Source organism: Neltuma alba, unplaced genomic scaffold, assembly GCF_004799145.2.
Source record: "Neltuma alba isolate B1F8T4 unplaced genomic scaffold, ASM479914v2 tig00012700_pilon, whole genome shotgun sequence".
In the NCBI taxonomy this organism is placed as follows: domain Eukaryota; kingdom Viridiplantae; phylum Streptophyta; class Magnoliopsida; order Fabales; family Fabaceae; genus Neltuma; species Neltuma alba.
This window is the reverse complement of record NW_021637127.1, coordinates 33,743-51,344: the sequence shown is the minus strand read 5'-3', so window position 1 is coordinate 51,344 and position 17,602 is coordinate 33,743. Positions and strand designations below refer to the sequence as shown.

At 36.2% G+C, this 17,602-nt stretch overlaps 3 protein-coding genes and 1 long non-coding RNA gene across 4 annotated transcripts; 1 reads left to right on the top strand and 3 right to left on the bottom strand.

The window, feature by feature from the left end:
• Positions 1-695: 695 nt before the first annotated feature.
• On the bottom strand, positions 696-2,540 carry LOC114730054 (uncharacterized). Its single transcript, XR_003738807.1, has 3 exons — positions 2,471-2,540; positions 962-1,046; positions 696-747 (listed from the first exon to the last, which is right to left on the bottom strand). It is a non-coding gene; the product is annotated as an uncharacterized LOC114730054 (long non-coding RNA).
• A 2,205-nt stretch (positions 2,541-4,745) lies between these two features.
• Positions 4,746-5,709, bottom strand: LOC114730058 (RING-H2 finger protein ATL22-like). The gene is made up of 2 exons (XM_028917074.1): positions 4,975-5,709; positions 4,746-4,864 (listed from the first exon to the last, which is right to left on the bottom strand). Exons 1-2 carry the CDS (start codon positions 5,585-5,587, stop codon positions 4,746-4,748), a joined length of 732 nt encoding a protein of 243 aa, XP_028772907.1. The 5' UTR covers positions 5,588-5,709.
• A 1,323-nt stretch (positions 5,710-7,032) lies between these two features.
• Positions 7,033-12,230, bottom strand: LOC114730055 (deSI-like protein At4g17486). Its single transcript, XM_028917072.1, has 5 exons — positions 12,132-12,230; positions 11,441-11,697; positions 8,999-9,286; positions 8,616-8,696; positions 7,033-8,103 (listed from the first exon to the last, which is right to left on the bottom strand). The coding sequence occupies exons 2-5, from the start codon at positions 11,610-11,612 to the stop codon at positions 7,979-7,981; spliced, it is 666 nt and encodes a 221-aa protein (XP_028772905.1). The 5' UTR covers positions 11,613-11,697; positions 12,132-12,230; the 3' UTR covers positions 7,033-7,978.
• Positions 12,231-14,214: 1,984 nt separating this feature from the next.
• LOC114730056 (uncharacterized) lies at positions 14,215-15,368 on the top strand. Its single transcript, XM_028917073.1, has 3 exons — positions 14,215-14,762; positions 14,875-15,137; positions 15,235-15,368. Exons 1-3 carry the CDS (start codon positions 14,215-14,217, stop codon positions 15,366-15,368), a joined length of 945 nt encoding a protein of 314 aa, XP_028772906.1.
• The last annotated feature ends 2,234 nt before the right edge of the window (positions 15,369-17,602 follow it).

Sequence of the window (17,602 nt, the reverse complement as noted above, 5' to 3'; positions counted from 1 at the left end):
AGATTGAGGTTAAACTGTTAGGAAAGAAAATTATGTGAGATCCATGGAAGTTAGCTAGTTGAAATAAAATCCCTTACGAAAGGTAATACATATCTTTACAAAAACCAAGGTCTCCATGACTTGATGTTCAAAAGATCATTCAATGATGAAGCTCACTGGTGACTGAATTAAATTACTCAATCACAGTTGTAATTTAGACGATTTAGTCAACTACCCAAGAAAACTAGTTTATATGAATTTATCAGTAATAAACAGACCTCGGCAACATAGTTTCTCTGCTAATGCCTAAGGCATCTAGACAATTTGTTGAAATCATTGGAGCAATGTGGTGATGTGACCGGTGCAATTTACCAATGTATCAAACTATTATTGAATACAACATAAAAACAAAGGCAAAGTAAGGAAATCCTAATCCTCGTACATCACCTGAGAGAGCCCAACAATGTTGTATCCTTCACTCAATTCTTTCTTTTCCTTCACCTGAACATGGTGGGGAACAAAGTATTCAGAGGTGTGATTAACCATGAAAGCCAGGTACAAAAGTTACCATACTACTCCAGCATATCTTTATCACCTTTTTGCAACACATATCAGTCTGCACAAATGTTAAACAAAACAAAAAAAAAATCAAATTATGGATAATCAATACGAGAAATACTTCCATTCAGCAGTTCCTCTTTGGACTGATCTCTTACCTGCTCCTGCAGAGGCATAAACCAAGAATCCCATGTTCCATCACCAACCTCTCTGGACCAATAAGGCAAACCTCATTAGAAATGATAAAATTCAACCTCACACTCTATAAGATCAAGATTATAACAAAGGGACCCTGGCTAGGGGAAGATAATTATGTTGGACTCTTGCAATTCAATCAAGGAGAACTAAAAGGAACCAAGCATATTTCAAACTCAGTTCCTCTATAGCATAGCAGTTAATGAAAATAAAAGACATGCAAGCATACAAGCAATATCCTTTAGCACCAGAGTATTTGGACAGTAGTTCAGTAAATTGTGCCACCCCATGGTTGGAGCACTGATCTCCAATACCTGCAGCACAGATCATTGTGATATAAGTCTCAAGTTGCTAAAACTAAAACTATGGAGAATTAAAGAAAATTACAAGTATAACCAAGTAATGCACTCAAAGAACCAAAAGGTTCAAGACTTGGGTTTGACAACATGTTAGCCAGCTAAATCTACTATATTAGTAATTTACCCATCTAGAATATCTTCAGAAATAGGATCTGTATAAAACTATAGGCAGTGTGTGAATGCAATGACGATGTATAATCCTTCATATAGTATGGACAGAACTAAATTCAAACAGCAACCTCTCCAAATTAAGCATATTAAAGTGTAAACCAAGATAAAGAAACTAAGAATGGAGTTCATGGGACTCAGTTACAAAATAGTTATCATAGAACTAAATTATGTGAAGCAGGCAGGTATCTATTCAATGATACACTGACGTAGAACGTAATTGGGAAAGAGAGAGGAAAGAAGATAATCAGAGAGAGAATGGGAGAGAAAGAGAGAGAGCAAGAAAGACAAGAGAGCGAGAGAGAGATTCGGAGAATAGAGTTGTCTTATTACTCAATCATCACTCATACAAGAACAAACTCGCGGTACACTGCCTTGCCTCATTTATAGAAACTGGCTCAAACACTTATAACTACCCAACTCCCTAACCAATCCCTCTTTTTGTTACAATAATAGATAGATCATACACTTCATTTTTCCTTAGATACAAAGATCATGCACTTCATCTATGTGTACAAACTTGTTTAAAATTCCAGCGAAATGGACAACACAATTACTAAAAGCCGCTGCAGCTTGAGTAACAGACCTGAAGAGCTTTGAGTTTTAAAAATTCTGCATGCATATATAGCTTTTTACTATTCACCCTACAAGAAAGCCTTCAGATAGTCTCAAGCATAATTCCTCTTTCAGTCGATTAAACACCACCAACAAATAACATAGAAGTAAATAATCAATTTGTAAACTGCATATTGACAACAAAAGATTTTGCAACTATAAACTTCGAAAGGGTCGATATGAGTGAGATGGGAACCATATAGGAACTCCTCAATATTTCTTCTGCTAATCTAGACTTAGTTTTCCCGCCAATAAAAAATAGTTAAAACTTAAAAAGTGCAGACAAGGCACAAAACTTTCATAAATATTATATTGTCAGTCAAAGACAGTTACATATATTGTTGACCACCATGAACAAAAACGAAAATGCCACTGAAATTGAGCTGAATGAACCGAGCATAGGAAAATTCGTCCGATGACAGTCAAAAGTGGAAGAACTCAGAAACCCCACTGTTGCTCTTCCGGCAGATGCGGGCAGTTAACGAATGAAAATCAGACCAGAAATTACGAGTACCAGAAACAGATCGACAATAAGAAAAAGGGGGAATCTAATTGATTATAGAAACAAGAAGGAAAAACTAAGGTCAAGCAATTACCATGAAGAACAATAAAGGGTATCGAATTGGTTAGTGGAACAGAGATGAAGACCAGCATGAGGATGAAGAAGAAGGATGATGATGGAGGAGCCATCCCCATCAGTAGGAAGCTGGTGAGTGTCTTCTCCAATCCAACTTCCAGTCTTCCAGAACAATTTGGGCCCTCGCGAAATTACATTGTATACCTCGTCTGTTGTTTTGTAGGTGGCCGAGCAATGCACAACCCGACATTTTTAATTTTCCCTGCGATATCACTATGAAACGATGACGCCAATTATGATTTAATAAAACATCAAAATATGTACAACTTTTGGTCTCAACCCCCAAGAGAATTATTTTATGGCTGATGAGTTTGTCAAATTATCAGATCAGATGACAGAAAATTATATTGCATTTTGATCACATTTCATTAAAAACTAAAAAAAATGACTGTTAAATTTTAAAATTTCAAATTATGAATTATTATAAAAATATATTATCATTTGCTTTTTTAATGTAGTTTTTTTTTATGAGTGTAATAACTAATACTGATTTAGAATTTTAAAATTCAACAATTATTTTTTGGAATTTTCCCTTGTTCTTTTATGATTAGTAAATATACAGTTTTTATTTTTATTTTTTAAAAAGTCTGTTCCCATTTTAATTTTGGTCTTTTAATTTTTTTTTCATTCAAAATACTAATCTCTATAATTTAATAAAAATTTGGATCATTTTTATTTTGAGAGATCTAAATCTATGATTCAAAATTTAAGAGATTAAAACCAAAATAAAGACAAATTTGAGATACTCAAGATTTTATTAACCTTATTCATCAATGAAGATGAAGGCTGGAAACTAAAAGTAATAGTCCATGGAAGCCGCCGAGAATAATATTCTCTCCAATTCTTAGACATTTAATAATAATTTTACATAAAATAATAAAATTACCTAAACATCACTTATTTCTTTTAAAATATCACTCTTAATGAAAGTGATTACTTAGAAGAATTTGATTAATTAATTAGAAAGTTTAATAGTTAAAATAAAAATACAGGTAAAAAAATTAATATTTCAAGCAAAACATATTCTATTATAAAATGAAGGTTGCAAACTAAAAGCACTACTCCAGGGGATTTTGTCTTTACATATGACCCACTCAAAATCAAAGAAGGAAGCATAGGTTGTGTGCATCAAGTCTTCTATTCCAATAACACTTGACCACTTTTAAGTGTTTTCCTAATATATGTGAAGTTAATAAGTTTTTTTTTTTGGGTTAAACATAGCATTATCCAATTTGAGACAATTCTGTTTAAGATGCTATTATTGGGTATTAAATAAAAATACCTTTCTCAATATAGATTCGAACTACTTCTCTCAATGTGAATTCCAACATTGACTTGTCATTATAAAAAAAAATGGTATGCGTAGACGCGCATTTATATTCAAAACAAAAGGGTCAATTATTAGGCAGGGCTAAGAAAATTCTAACCCAAAATATTGTGGACCAACCCACTTTGTCTCATGTTCCACACGGCTCCTGATCATGATACCCCATTTTGTACGCTGTACAATTGAAGTCGGAGCTTCCCATATTACTCTCCTCAGTAAAGATTGGGTTCAGAAAATGCTAGTCTTTTACAATACGACCAATTCATGTTCAAAGTTTTCATTAAAAAAATGTTCACATTTGATATCTAATGTAAGCCTGTACTTTTGATGACAATTTGGGTTCGGGTGAAAGATAATTTCTCGTTAAAAGCTTGTGAGGTCAAGCAAGATGGTTCCTCGCTATTAATAGTCTCTGATTATGACGATAAATGCCAGCATTGTCATATAAGTTGCTCCTTTATTCTGCCCAATACACCTCCTACCTATACCATTGCCATGTATGACTTTAAACTTCCTGTCGTGTTGGACCCGAAAATTAAACTTTGCTTGTCACGTTGAGGGACCCACCTGTGATGTTCTCTTTCACGAGTTCCCAGGATTTTCTCCTTTAGGATGTCTCAAAGGATTTGGGAGAAAGGGAGGAAAAGGATAGATGGGAACAAAAATACATTCCCAAGTCAGATACATGATACCTTACAAGATAAGCATCAAGAAACTACATGAGATCTTCACTTTTGTTTCGCAATTACAGAGGAACAAGATAACCTTTCTTTATCTTCTACAACATCACATGCTATATATCTCAAACTTCACGAAATATCCAAAAAAAAAAGATCCTTCTACGAGTTCCCACCGCTAGGATCACGATATTCTGTACTAAAATTCAAAAATTTACCCATTATGTGCTCTAATTCTCACAGGCTCTGTAATAACCGATCTTCTTTCTCCCAGAATTCGTCCCTGACCACTGAACCTTTATGCTTACCAGTATCGCCATCACAATCACAAAGACGCAGATAACTACAACTGCACACAAACATAATGACTATATCATCATGAAGTATAGATTCTAACGTAAGCTTTATCGAGTTGAAAGAACCAAAGATTGCTGGAAGAATGAAAGAAACTTATTTTACCTGTGTGCTCTGTTCTGGTTTCTTGAAGCAGAGGTGAGTCCCAGGTTAATCCGAGACCGAGACTGTTGTCGGCGAGGTAAGGGGAATATTCGAAGGGGACCGCAACGGTTTTGACTGCTACACAAGAAGCAGGCAGAGGCAAGGAAGGGTCAACTGTGTAGACATGAAAGTCGGATCCACTCATACAAGGAACCTCCATGAAAGGACGGGAAAGGCTGGTCGAACAGTTCAGATAAGTGTAGTCCTTGAGAACATAGAAGTAACGAAAGGGGGTGAGAGAAAGATCGAGATTCAGAAACACGTGGTGGACACAGTTTCTGGGGTCAAGAAGATTGATTCTTTTGGTGGGGTAGGAAATTGATTTCACCACCAAATCATCGCCATAAGAAGGAAAGTAAATCTTGGTGAGATTCTTTTCACAGAACAGCTCGAAACCAGAGGGAACCTCGCACGACTTGGACTGCTGAGGTTGTTGCGGATTCAAACGAAAAGGATAGGAAATACGAGGAGCGCCATTACTGCAACTTGAAGCAGGGGGATTTGCAGAAAGGAAGTGAACAGAGTTTTGGAAGACTGAAAACCAGAAGAGGATGAGGAAGATGAATGGAGGCATGGTGAGTTTGAGAAATGAAGGAGGAAAGAACACAACGACGACGACGACTTGGAATGAGTCCTAGTTTAATGTTCCAGGTTGGTACATAAATGGTTGGTTATATATATACACAAAAACATGTACATATATATATATATATATAAAGCAGACCAAGTAAGAATTTGGTTTCTTGCAGACCCAAACAAACACAGGTAGATACTAAAGTTATACACTTTGGAGGTGGGGGCACATTTATAATTGCCAATTCGTGAAAAAGAACGGCAACAAGATGCCCTTCGAGTTGTTTTAATTTAAAGTATGGCTTCTAGAGTTTGCGCAAAATGCATATTTAAGGAAGAAATTGATAATGAATAAATAATGGAAGGTTAGGTGTAAGATTAAAAATTAATTTCGGGCAAAAAAAGAAGATTAAAAATTAATTAGGGGATGATAGAATAGAATAGGAGGGTAGGGTTCAAGGTTGACCAAGTGGCTGCTGATTGACCAACGTGGCACGAGGATTTAATATATTGTGTCTTATTCACTTGACTTGGGAAGTTTCCCGTCTACTGTGATAATGAGGTGGTTGTACATATCTCTCCGTTGTAGACGATACAATAAATAAAAGTATGTAGAATTAAAAATTTGAAGTACGGCGAAATTAATTAATAAGTACTAATTTTTGAAAACAAAGTATGCATTTAATTCTTATACTCCTTGCTACTCCGATCTTATATATAAGTTTCAAATTTAGATAGAAATGTAGTACATTTTATAAGTTTCAAATTGGGTTTGTCACAACATTTAAGGCATTTTTTCAATATTATCTTTAATTATTTTTCTTTTATCACATATCCTCATATATTCGCTTTCATCTTTTTTCTCATTTATTATAAAAATATATTTAAAAAATACATATTTCTAACGTATTTACTGTTTTCAGTTAATTTTAACTACTTATTTATTATTCGTGAATTAGTTATTTGAAACTTATAAGAAAAATTGAAAGGAGTAATTACTTTAAATATTTAATATTTATCATCAAACCCTTAATATGTAGCCAATTTTTAATTTTTTTCTGATATTTTTTTGAGATTTTCTGTACTAGGAATTATAATTATCTTACCTCCAATTTGTTATTGTTTGTCATAAAGCTTACGGTTTCAAAGTAAATAACTAATCATATCAATAAAATTCAAGGGCAGAGATACATTCATTATCTTAATTTTATTTTCCAAGGACATCATCCCCCCTGATATATTTAGGATCCTAATCTGATCTTTAGTGCCTGAAGTGCTAAATGCGTTAGAAAAATAAAATCAGTGTGTTAAATATACCCAAAAAAAAGATTATAATATTAATACAACTGAAAATAAAACTATGGGACTAGATGCACCTTTAATCAAAAGTCAATAAATACTTTCCAAATCTTAATAAATAAAAATTAAAAATTACAATGATTTGTGAGGATTAAATTATATAGCAATAAATAAACGTAAAAATTCACACGGGAATAAACAGAAGATAAAATAAAATTACAAAAGTCAAAAGTTTAATTTGTTCCCCTGAATTTGAATTTGTCCATATAAACCCCTACACAGATAATTTCATCCATCCGTACCCTCTGTGTCTCTCTCACACACACTCCTTGATAACACTTGGTCCTACGTGAGCCGAGAGCAAGGATTAGCTATTAAGGAAGTTGTCCGGAAAAAGCGAAGGAATCCAATGCACTTAGCTTGCCACCTTTGCGTGTTACTTTAATTCACCCGTCCAAATCTCGCCTTCCCGTGACCCCAACCTCCATGCAAATGTTTCCAAACACAAACAGCAATGAAAAGCACCAGAAATACAAGACAAACTGTTCCATCCTTTATACAGAGGCCCAGGCTCATCACCATCAGAACTCGTCCTCCACACACCTTCAAAGTTTTATTTGACTTCAACTCCCAAACCATATTAGAGCGGAATCACAATAGATATATATATGTGGGGGGGGGGGGGAATTTACACAGAGTTGTGGATTTAGGGAGTAAAGTTGTAGCCTGCCTAGCACTTGTACACCCCAAAAAAGCGGGGGGCATACACAAACACACAAGGCGGGGGTGTACACAAACACACACAATACATAGCACACCTGAGCCAGAACATTTTTGCTTTTTGAAATCTAATGACTTCTATAAGAATTCAGACAGCCCCTCCAGCTTTAAGGGGGCTGGACATTGGTTGAACAGATTATCTTCACACGTCACTGTACTGTTAAATATGCCTTTTGCTTCTCCAGATAGAGCTGTTTGATAAGCTTGTCACCAGGGTGAGCTGCGATTGTATATACGAATATGATGCAAACCGAACAAAGAATAATATAATCACAACACGACAGGAACTGATAAAATCAAAGAAGCTCCCGAGCTAGCCGCACCGGTTTTCCTTTAGAAAGGCTACGTCACCACTAGATGCTGTTAGCAGATGGTGATTTGGCTCCTCCTCTTCACTTTCTATTGATGCAGACAACCCAGATTCTGATCCTTCGTCATCTGCAATATGAAGGCAACATTCCATTGTTCTAATCCCCAATGATCATGCAAACCAGTTTGAATAATTTATATCACACAAATGAATGCATAAAACACAACCCCAGAGAAATAAATACTCTGCTAAAACAAATTGATTTCCAAAAGCACCAAAAATAAACCTTGAGATTTTGAAGAAACAAATCAATATACATCTAGTTCAATAATTAACTTGTCAAATGTTTATGCTGTCGTCCCTGTGGTTTCCAAAGATGTGCCAGATCGTCTTCTAATGTTCACAGGGAAAGAAATAAGATCCGTGCCAACTTTGTTTCTTTTTGTATTTTCATCGCAGATGTGCGTATAATTTCAAGATTTTTCACTTAATCCTCACTATGTTGTGCAAAAAATATTGAAAACATGCTGGATATGTCACAAGCCATCTGCACTTCCATAATAGAAATTTTCCTCCTTAGACTGTGAATAAAGCCAGATCATAGAGAGTATTGTATGACAAGGTTGCTTGCGTATCTTACCAGTATATGTTAGACGTTCAGGAAGATGTCTAACTGCAGCAACCTGAAGGCTTTCTGGCAAAAGACAATTGCAGAAAGAACCTGAAAGTTTAAACTATATATCATCAGATGACAAAAATAGTAGCATCTGGAATCACTAGGTTCACAGAAATTCAAAAATCCAGCCTATCATAAGCAATTGCTTGGTGATGGCCCAAAAACGCTTGTATAATCAACTCCACTAATCTGAAACTCTAGTTAGCTGGGAACATAGCAGAATCTGATTCAAAATTTAGACCATATGCAACGATTGGCGACACAAACAAATGCTTATTGCGGATGCATATATGCATGAAAATGGATGGTAAGGTAAGCAACCACAGTCCTCAGTCCTCAGTCCTCACCTACACGAGCCATCCGATTTACCCATCCAGGGATAGATTTCCCAGTTAGCCGCTGACAGACTTCATCTGTAAAATGGTTGCAATTCTTGGCGATCAGATGGTAAGTATCTCCATGATAATTAGAAGAGAGGCGCTCAATGAAGCAACGAAATTCTGTACGAGACAAGTCAGTGCTGCCTAGCAACACTGATCGTCTAAAGATAAAGCCAGGGCAGCTTCTAGGTTCAACCTCAAACACTCCACTTGATGGATACTCATGTGCACCAAAGCCATATTCCATACCATGCGCTGCCCAGGAAAACATCAAGCTATATGTTTGTTAAAATTAATTAAAGTTAAAATGACAAACTAGCGCATCTAAGCTCCTTGTCAATAATTTGTTCAAGGGACATAGTTCTACTCCTTTATTAAACAGCTTTTCTCGCTATCATCTACTCTGTTGTTGGATAGAGTAACTTGGAACATTCCAAAATCGTTGCACTGAAATATGAACGAAAACTTGAATAGAAACAGGATGTTTAGTGGTGAGGTGAATAAGATACCGGCCAAAAAGGAATACTCCCTTCATTAATTATACTTTAAATGGTCATCCAAGTTTCCCCTACTGACCATATGTTGTGATAGGGGTCAGGGACACTACAATTTTAATACATCATTTGCGGTTTGTCCAAATCTCTATTTGACACTGTATGAGCTCAATGCAGGCAGATGGGATTCTCATTTACAAACTTTGACAAGAAAACCAATGGACAGATCAAAATTTTAAGGTTCACAAAGTCAATTTACCTTGAATGCTTGCATTGATGTACTGTTAAGATACTATATCAATCACAAAGTTATGATGGAATCATACTATGAATATAATCTCAAGATTCAGCAAATCTCTATCATATCATCAAAGGAGAATTACCATAAAGTCCCAAGAAAGGAATTTAATTACCAAGAATCCAAATGACAAGTGACTAGCATGAATCTGTTATCATTTCCTACTCTGAAACTTATCATTGCATGTTCTTCAGTTGTCGATAAACTTGGGATAATTTCCCTTTCTAGGGACCAGATTGTAATTTTCCCTATCATCAAAATCTCTTTCTACACAGCAGAAAATCAAAAGAACATATAGAGATACTGAAAAGATCTTGAAAAGGTTCAACCAAGCAAACAGAGTGAAGTCACAGTGATGCAATTGGTTATTGGAAAAAAGAACCATCACGACTTCTTCCTTGAACAGAAAACTCAAATATCTAAATCAGATTCTTTTTTTTTTTTTTTAAACGAATATCAATTAGGCCCCCAAAAAAACTTTGATCCACTTGGCAAATGAAACAAAAAATTAATTCAAATGGAAAGTCACAAATTTAAAACAATAGCAAGTCATCTCCTAAATTCCCAATTGAACCATAAGGAAAGATATGTTCAATCAAATCCCAGATGAGCATGCCTGAGATAACAGCAAAGTCAGTAGTCATAAATATCATGTATGTTCTTGATGTAAAAGTTATGAAATTTCATATGTAACAATGTACATAATGCGATGGAAGCAGTTAAAAGCAAATGGAAAGGTGAAGTTCTCCGAGTGTTCAAGAACTATGATAAAACATGCTAGAAAATTAAATGTGAGGCGAACAAGAGTTGCTATGGTGAATATGGGAAGTAGTGAATATCGGGCGTTGCAAGGACAAGAGAAAGCAAAAGGTGTAGCTAAGATGGGAATGTTAAAATAAATGTGTGGCCATACACAAAAGACAACATCCGTAATGATTGTACACAAACAAAAGTTGCTATGGTATCTATCAAAGAAAAGGAATAATATAATATCAATTAAGGTAGTCTAGACATGCTCAAAATAAGCCACTAAAGGCGCTAACAAAGAAAGCAGAGTGGATGGCCTTTAAACCTCTGAAAAAATGTACATACCATGAAAGACACTCAGAAGTTATTGAATGAGATCTTATCATAAATAATATATCTGGAGAGTTAATAAAGCATAATTGCACTGAGTGATTCATGCAGAACACCTAGAATTCTTTTTGTGCCTGTGGACTCATCATCCAACATTATTATGGTGGATTACTGTCGAATTTCTATAACACGATGAGATGATAAACCAAAGTAATGGCAGCTTAACCTCAACTGCATTCAACATTTTCAAACCGCACTTCTTGACTGGATTTCTATATCGAAATTTCCATTACGCATGAGAAAGTAAGACCTTTCAATTCAACTACTATTTCAGTATTTTTCATTTCATTTTCTTTTTAACAAGCAAATAACACACCATTATATCTTAGTAATGTGCTGTGAGTATAAAATAATGATCTTACAACGCAGCTAAATTTCACAGATGAGAAAGTATGAAGCTGGCACATATCAAGAGAATCATGTAAACGTCATAAAAGTATGAAGATGACACATATCAAGAGAATCATGAAAACGTCATACCTTCTATACCCGAATGAAAGATTCCAAGCCCGAACAAGTAAAGATAATTGTTTATAGGCGTAAGGTCATATACATTGAGATAAACCACAGTACGACTCTTTTTCTCACTATTTTGCTCCCTCTCCGAGCTCAAATTCGTGCTAGAGCTAGAGCTCAAGGGGAACAACCGCATCGTGAGAAATTTCTTCACCTCCTTCAGAATCCTTCAACTATATGCTCAGAGTCAAAAACCCATACTCTTTGCGAAGAAGCCCAGCCTGTGAAAACATTAGGGGAAAAAAAATTAGGCATATCATTATCAAGCACCGACTTGCATACAACAAAATCTAAATTCTATTTTGGTTGGTACCCAAAAAGTAGAAGAAAAAAAGGAAAGCTGAAATAGTTGCTTAATTGTGAAACTGAAGCAAAGCAAGCGGGGGCTAAGTAAGATCAGGTGAGGATCAGAGTCTCAGCCACTTTGTTTTCCTAAAATTCTTGTATGGAAATCTCAAAGTCGCAATGGTGGGCATATCAAGCAAGATAAGAAGCCCTAGAAACTCAAAATTCAAAGCAGGATCTGGCATTGGACAATCAACTTGATCAAAAAGATTGAGCAAAGAAAAACAAAGTTATGAAGAAGCATAGGACTTGAAAATTGAAGAAGGATTTGGAACAATCAGCCTCACGAAACAATACAGAGGGACTTTACCTTACCAAGAAGCCAGAAGCTAAATCACAACGATTGTGGGTTTCAGATCATTCACCGCCATTTCCCAGCAAGGGAACTAAATTTTTGGGAAGCAGCCATTATTAGATTTAAAAAAAAAAAAAAAACACAAGATTACGAGAGTTTCCATTTTCTTCTGTCATCATGGTCTGTGATTACTCTTTTTTTTTAAAAAAAAAAAATCTGCAATAGATTGTGATTACTTTATAGACTTTTATTGAAGCTAAGATGACTTTATAGTCTATAGACTTAATTTAGACTTATATTGAAGTATTCTGACCAAAAAAAGAAAAGACTTAAATTGAAGTATTGTGGGTCCGCCCCGCATAAAACAATGAGGCTCACAATTTATAATAAAACCGTTTGTTAAAATTTTATATTATATATAAAATATTTAATAAATATTACCTCCAATCCTAATTATAAAAACCAGTTGACTAATTTGAAGAGATTAAGAAAGTAAGTTGAGTTAGTTATTTGTCACAAAGAGGTATTGTCTTTCCTAAAATATCCTTGCTAATCAAGTATATTGACTAGAACTATCATTCTTAGAAGGGCTACTTTGAAAAAATATATATAAATATGAGAGAGAAAATAAATTAGGGTCTTATATTTAAGATCAAAATAAAAATCAAATAGGATCTTATATTAAAAATCGGTACTAGTACATATAGTTTTGTTAGCCAACAAATACTTAATCTAGTTAATGAAAAGTACTTCTATGGTAGCACCTAATTAAAAAATGAACGTTAGTTTTATATATATAGGGAAAATTACAAATAAAAACCTCTGAATATGTAAAATTATGATTTGGGATTCTAAATTTGAAAAATAGTAAATGAGGACCGGGTCCTACTTTTGTAAATATGAAATATGAGTAAAATGTCTGAAATACCCCTCAGCCAAATGACAAATTGACTATGAAAAATTACAAGTTCACTTTAGCAAACGACAATTTCGGTAGACTAAATCACAACTTAGCTGAAGGTATGCCAAATGACAAATTAACTATAAGAAATGACAAATTCACTTTAACGAATGACAATTTTAATAGACCAAATTATAATTTGATTGAGGGGTATTTTAGACATTTCACTTACATTTTATATTTGCAAAAGTAGGACCAGGTCCTTATTTGCTATTTTCTAAATTTAGGACCCCAAATTGTAATTTTATATATTTAATGGGTCTTATTTGTAATTTTTCCATATATATGAGACTTATTTACATGTTTATTATTTTTTTAATATTTTTTTATAATAATTAATTAGGAGAGAGATGGAGGGAACTAAAAAAATGTTTAGAATATTTTTAAAATATATTATATTAATTAATTTAACTAATGTATGTAATTTATTCAAACTAATTAATTAAGTTGAATATATGGATCAAGAGAACGCATAGAAGATATTTAATTTAAGCCTCATGGTTGATTTGACACTTACAATGCTCTAACAGGAATAGTACGTAATACTCTCTTTTTGTTTTTTTTTTTTTGGTCAAGTGAAAAACCTCATTCCATAACCACTTCAAAGTAGGAGAGAGATACAAAAAATGACAACTCCCTCGACAGCTAAGGGAAAGGAGAACTATAAACCAAAAGCTAATGGGCTGAAGATTGGGAACCAAGGCCTGGCAAATGAAAACATGGCAGGGAACACAGAGCCAGAGAAGACTAAGAAACAACAAGTGGCGGTAACTACTAATAGAATGGACCAAAGGGAACACATTATCGTTAGTGGGTCTATAAAGCAGGTGGGCTCGTCTGTGATGAACCCAAATCCGAACGCCCAGCCCAATGGAAATAAAATTCTTCTACTCGAAGGGACAACTGGGGGGAGGAGTCTAAATGCTATAGAAGGGTCCAAGGTGGATGTCGAAGGGGACCACAGAGAATACTCAAAAGGGGACAGAATAATAGAAGAGGAAAACATCAATGAGAACATGATCGTGGGGGAATCACCAATAGTCCGCAAGATACTTCAGGAGACAATTAATCCCACCTGGATGGATGATGATCCTTCGGTCGAGTAAGCCACCTTTTTCCTCCCTTTGTCAGTTACCTATGATAGTAGCTTCATGGAATTGTAGAGGGGCAGGGAATCGTTGCTTTCCCCGCACCGTCAAAGACATTGTTTATAAGTTGCAAATTGACGTCCTTTGCCTAATGGAAACTCGAATTAGTGGCACTAGAGCTGATGGGGTAATTAGAAAACTCGGGTTCAGTAATTGGATTAGATTAGAAGCCTCAGGATTTGCTAGAGGCATTTGGGTCCTATGGAACGAAGACTCAATGCATGTGGATTATATTTGTTCCTCCACTCAAATCATTCACTGCAAGATAGTCGATGTGAAGCATAATGAATCTTTCTTTGCTACCTTTGTTTATGGCGAAACCTCCCCCCAGAAAAGAATACCACTTTGGCTCTCTCTTAAGGCAATAGCGGAAGCTACAGAGGAGGCGTGGCTGGTAATTGGTGATTTCAACACCTTCCTTGACACAACTGACAAGATGGGAGGATCCCTTGCGAACCATGGAGCTATGGAAAATTTTGCGGATTGTATTAGAGAAGTTGAATTGTTTGCTTTGCCAATAGAAGGGGAAAAATTCACGTAGGAGAAGAAAGGAGTCAAGACTAGACTGGACTTTTGGCAATCTAAAGTGGGAAACAGAACATCCACAAAGCAAAGTCAGTCATAACCTTAAATACAAGTCTGACCACAGGATCATTGTTGTTAACGACGGGCAAAGAACACCTCAAGGGAAGTATTCAAAAAGACTATTTAGGTACCAGTCAGCTTGGTCCTTGGAAGAAAGCTTTAAGGAGGTGGTCTATTCTTCATGGGATAACGTGGAATGGTGTGAGGGGGCAAGGAAGTTTGAAAAGGCAGCTCTGAGTTGGAATGACACTGTTGTTGGTAACATCATGAAGAAGAAGAAACAGGTGATTCATCGTCTGGAAGGAATTGACAGAGTTAGACAGAATAGTGTGACTAATGGGCTATTCAAACTAGAACAGAAATTGTGGAGAGAACATAGTAAACTGGTAGTGCAATAAGAGCTCATATGGTTCCAAAAATCAAGATGTAAATGGTTGCAATGGGGAGACCGGAACACCAAATTCTTCCATGCTTCCACTACGATACAGCACAGAAGACAACGAATTGAAGCGCTTCAAGATGATTATGGGAACTGGATCTCGGACAAGGAGAAGCTGAAACAAATGGCAAGGGAATTTTTTGCAACCTTGTACTCCAAAGATCATACTATGACAGGGAGGTTTGATTGGCCTACGGCTTTCCCCCAAATTGCACCAACTAACTAGGAAAGTATACACCAGACAGTAACCGAGGTGGAAATAAAGAATACTGCTTTCCTGATGGGCGCATTTAAAGCCCCAGGACCGGATGGACTTCAAGCGCATTTCTTTCATACACAATGGCAACATGTAGGTTCTAAAGTCTGTAAATTTGTTATGGATGCATGGAAACACCCCCAGCGGATAAGAGAGGTAAATAATACAAACATTGTGCTTATCCCCAAGGTTGACCATCCTACTTGCCTAAGGGACTCTAGGCTGATATCTCTATGCAACGTCATCTTCAAAATCCTAACTAAAACATTGCAAACCGCTTGAAGGGTATCATGAACTATATGGTCTAGCAACAACAATGTAGTTTTATTACAGGAAGACAAAGCACAGATAACATAGTAATTGCTCAAGAAGTCATTCATTCCATGAGATCGAAAAAGGGAAGCAAAGGTTTTGTGGCCATTAAAGTCGACATGGAAAAGGCGTATGACATATTAGATTGGGATTTCTTGGAAGAGACTTTGCGTAGTGTGGGGATGGAAAGAAATATAGTGAACCTCATCATTACATGTACCTCTTCAACATCTATGAAAGTTCTTTGGAATGGAGAAGAATCCAATCCCTTTTCCCCCTCCCGAGGAATAAGACAAGGTGACCCACTAAGCCCATACTTGTTCGTTCTATGCATGGAGCGCTTAGGACAACTAATCACTTATGAAGTGAATAGAGGAAGGTGGAAAGGGATAAGAATGAAAAGAAACGGTCCAACAATATCACATCTCTTCTTTGCAGATGACCTCCTTCTTTTTGCAGAAGCCTCCAGAGACCAGGTTGAAGTAATGAGGGATACCATGGCAACTTTCTGTGAGGTGTCGGGACACAGAGTCAATCCAGCAAAATCCAAGGTTTTCTTCTCGAGTAATATGTGTTTTAATAGAGCTGTGGAACTGAGTCGTGATCTGGGTGTTGGCATAATGGCTGACTTAGGGAAATATCTTGGAGTACCTTTATTGCATAGAAGGGTTACAAAGGCGACTTTCTCTCCTATGCTTCAACGTGTTCAAAGAAAACTCTCAAATTGGAAGAGCTGCTTTCTCACCATGGCAGGTAGGACTACGCTGATTAAATCTGTGTTGTTGGCTATACCAACCTATCAGATGCAAACTATGCTAATACCAAAAGGTGTCCTCAAAGATATTGAAAAGTGCAGCCGAAATTTCCTGTGGAATCAAAAGCAAGATGGGAGGAAAATGCACTTAATTTCATGGAATCAAATTAAACAAACCAGAAGAGCGGGAGGTCTGGGCATTAAAGATCTTCAGTGCCAAAATATTGCTTTCATCATGAAGTTGTGTTGGGGTCTACTCACGAACCGGAAGCTCTGTGGGTGCAGTGCCTAAAAAACAAGTATGGATGCGGCAACGGGATTCATCCTATAGTCTTGAAAAAGGCTAATTCCTCGTGGGTGTGGAGGAGCATAGTAGCCGTTTGGCAACAGTTTTACCAGGCGGTGGGTCGTAAGGTTAATAGTGGTGGACAAACCAACTTTTGGTGGGACATCTGGACCCCTTTAGAAGAACCACTAATATACTATGTGGAAAGGAATCTCCACAAGATCAAGTCCCAAGCCAAAGTCAAAGACTTCATTATGAGCAATGGTGACTGGAACGCTCAGGAAATGCTCCAATATCTCCCGCAAGGCATAGTTGAAGTAATTAGGAAGACTAGACCCCCGACAGAACAACAAGAGGACTGTTTCTGGTGGAGAAGGTCAACAGATGGGAATTTCAGTGTTAGACAAGCCTACAGAATGGTGTTTGAGGAAAGCAGACAACCAAGTGCAGGGATATGGAGGAAGATCTGGAAACTTGCGGTGCTTGAAAAAATCAAATTCTTCCTTTGGCAAGTTATCCATGACAGATTGCCAACAGATTCACTCAGAGCTAAGAGAGGAATCATTACCAGTGAGGAGTGCCCCTTTGAGTGCTTAAGAGAGGAAAACACTATACACTTACTGAGAGACTGTGAGACTGCGAGAATAGTGTGGACTAATATTATTCATCCTAACTGTCTATTTCAATTTTTTCGTTCAAATTTGCAGGATTGGCTGAAGACGAATTTTTCCAGAGACATGGGAAC

Excerpts from the sequence above, each read along its gene's own strand:
- LOC114730058 (XM_028917074.1), bottom strand. The coding sequence starts at position 5,587 with ATGCCTCCATTCATCTTCCTCATCCTCTTCTGGTTTTCAGTCTTCCAA. Across the intron at positions 4,865-4,974 it reads AACCAGAACAGAGCACACAG|TTGTAGTTATCTGCGTCTTT; the intron begins GTAAAATAAGTT and ends GTTTGTGTGCAG.
- LOC114730055 (XM_028917072.1), bottom strand. The coding sequence starts at position 11,612 with ATGCGGTTGTTCCCCTTGAGCTCTAGCTCTAGCACGAATTTGAGCTCG. Across the intron at positions 9,287-11,440 it reads CTTTCATTCGGGTATAGAAG|CGCATGGTATGGAATATGGC; the intron begins GTATGACGTTTT and ends TTTCCTGGGCAG. Across the intron at positions 8,104-8,615 it reads TGAACGTCTAACATATACTG|ATGACGAAGGATCAGAATCT; the intron begins GTAAGATACGCA and ends TTCATATTGCAG.
- LOC114730056 (XM_028917073.1), top strand. The coding sequence starts at position 14,215 with ATGATAGTAGCTTCATGGAATTGTAGAGGGGCAGGGAATCGTTGCTTT. Across the intron at positions 14,763-14,874 it reads ATAGAAGGGGAAAAATTCAC|GATCATTGTTGTTAACGACG; the intron begins GTAGGAGAAGAA and ends GTCTGACCACAG. Across the intron at positions 15,138-15,234 it reads TGACAGAGTTAGACAGAATA|ATGTAAATGGTTGCAATGGG; the intron begins GTGTGACTAATG and ends CCAAAAATCAAG.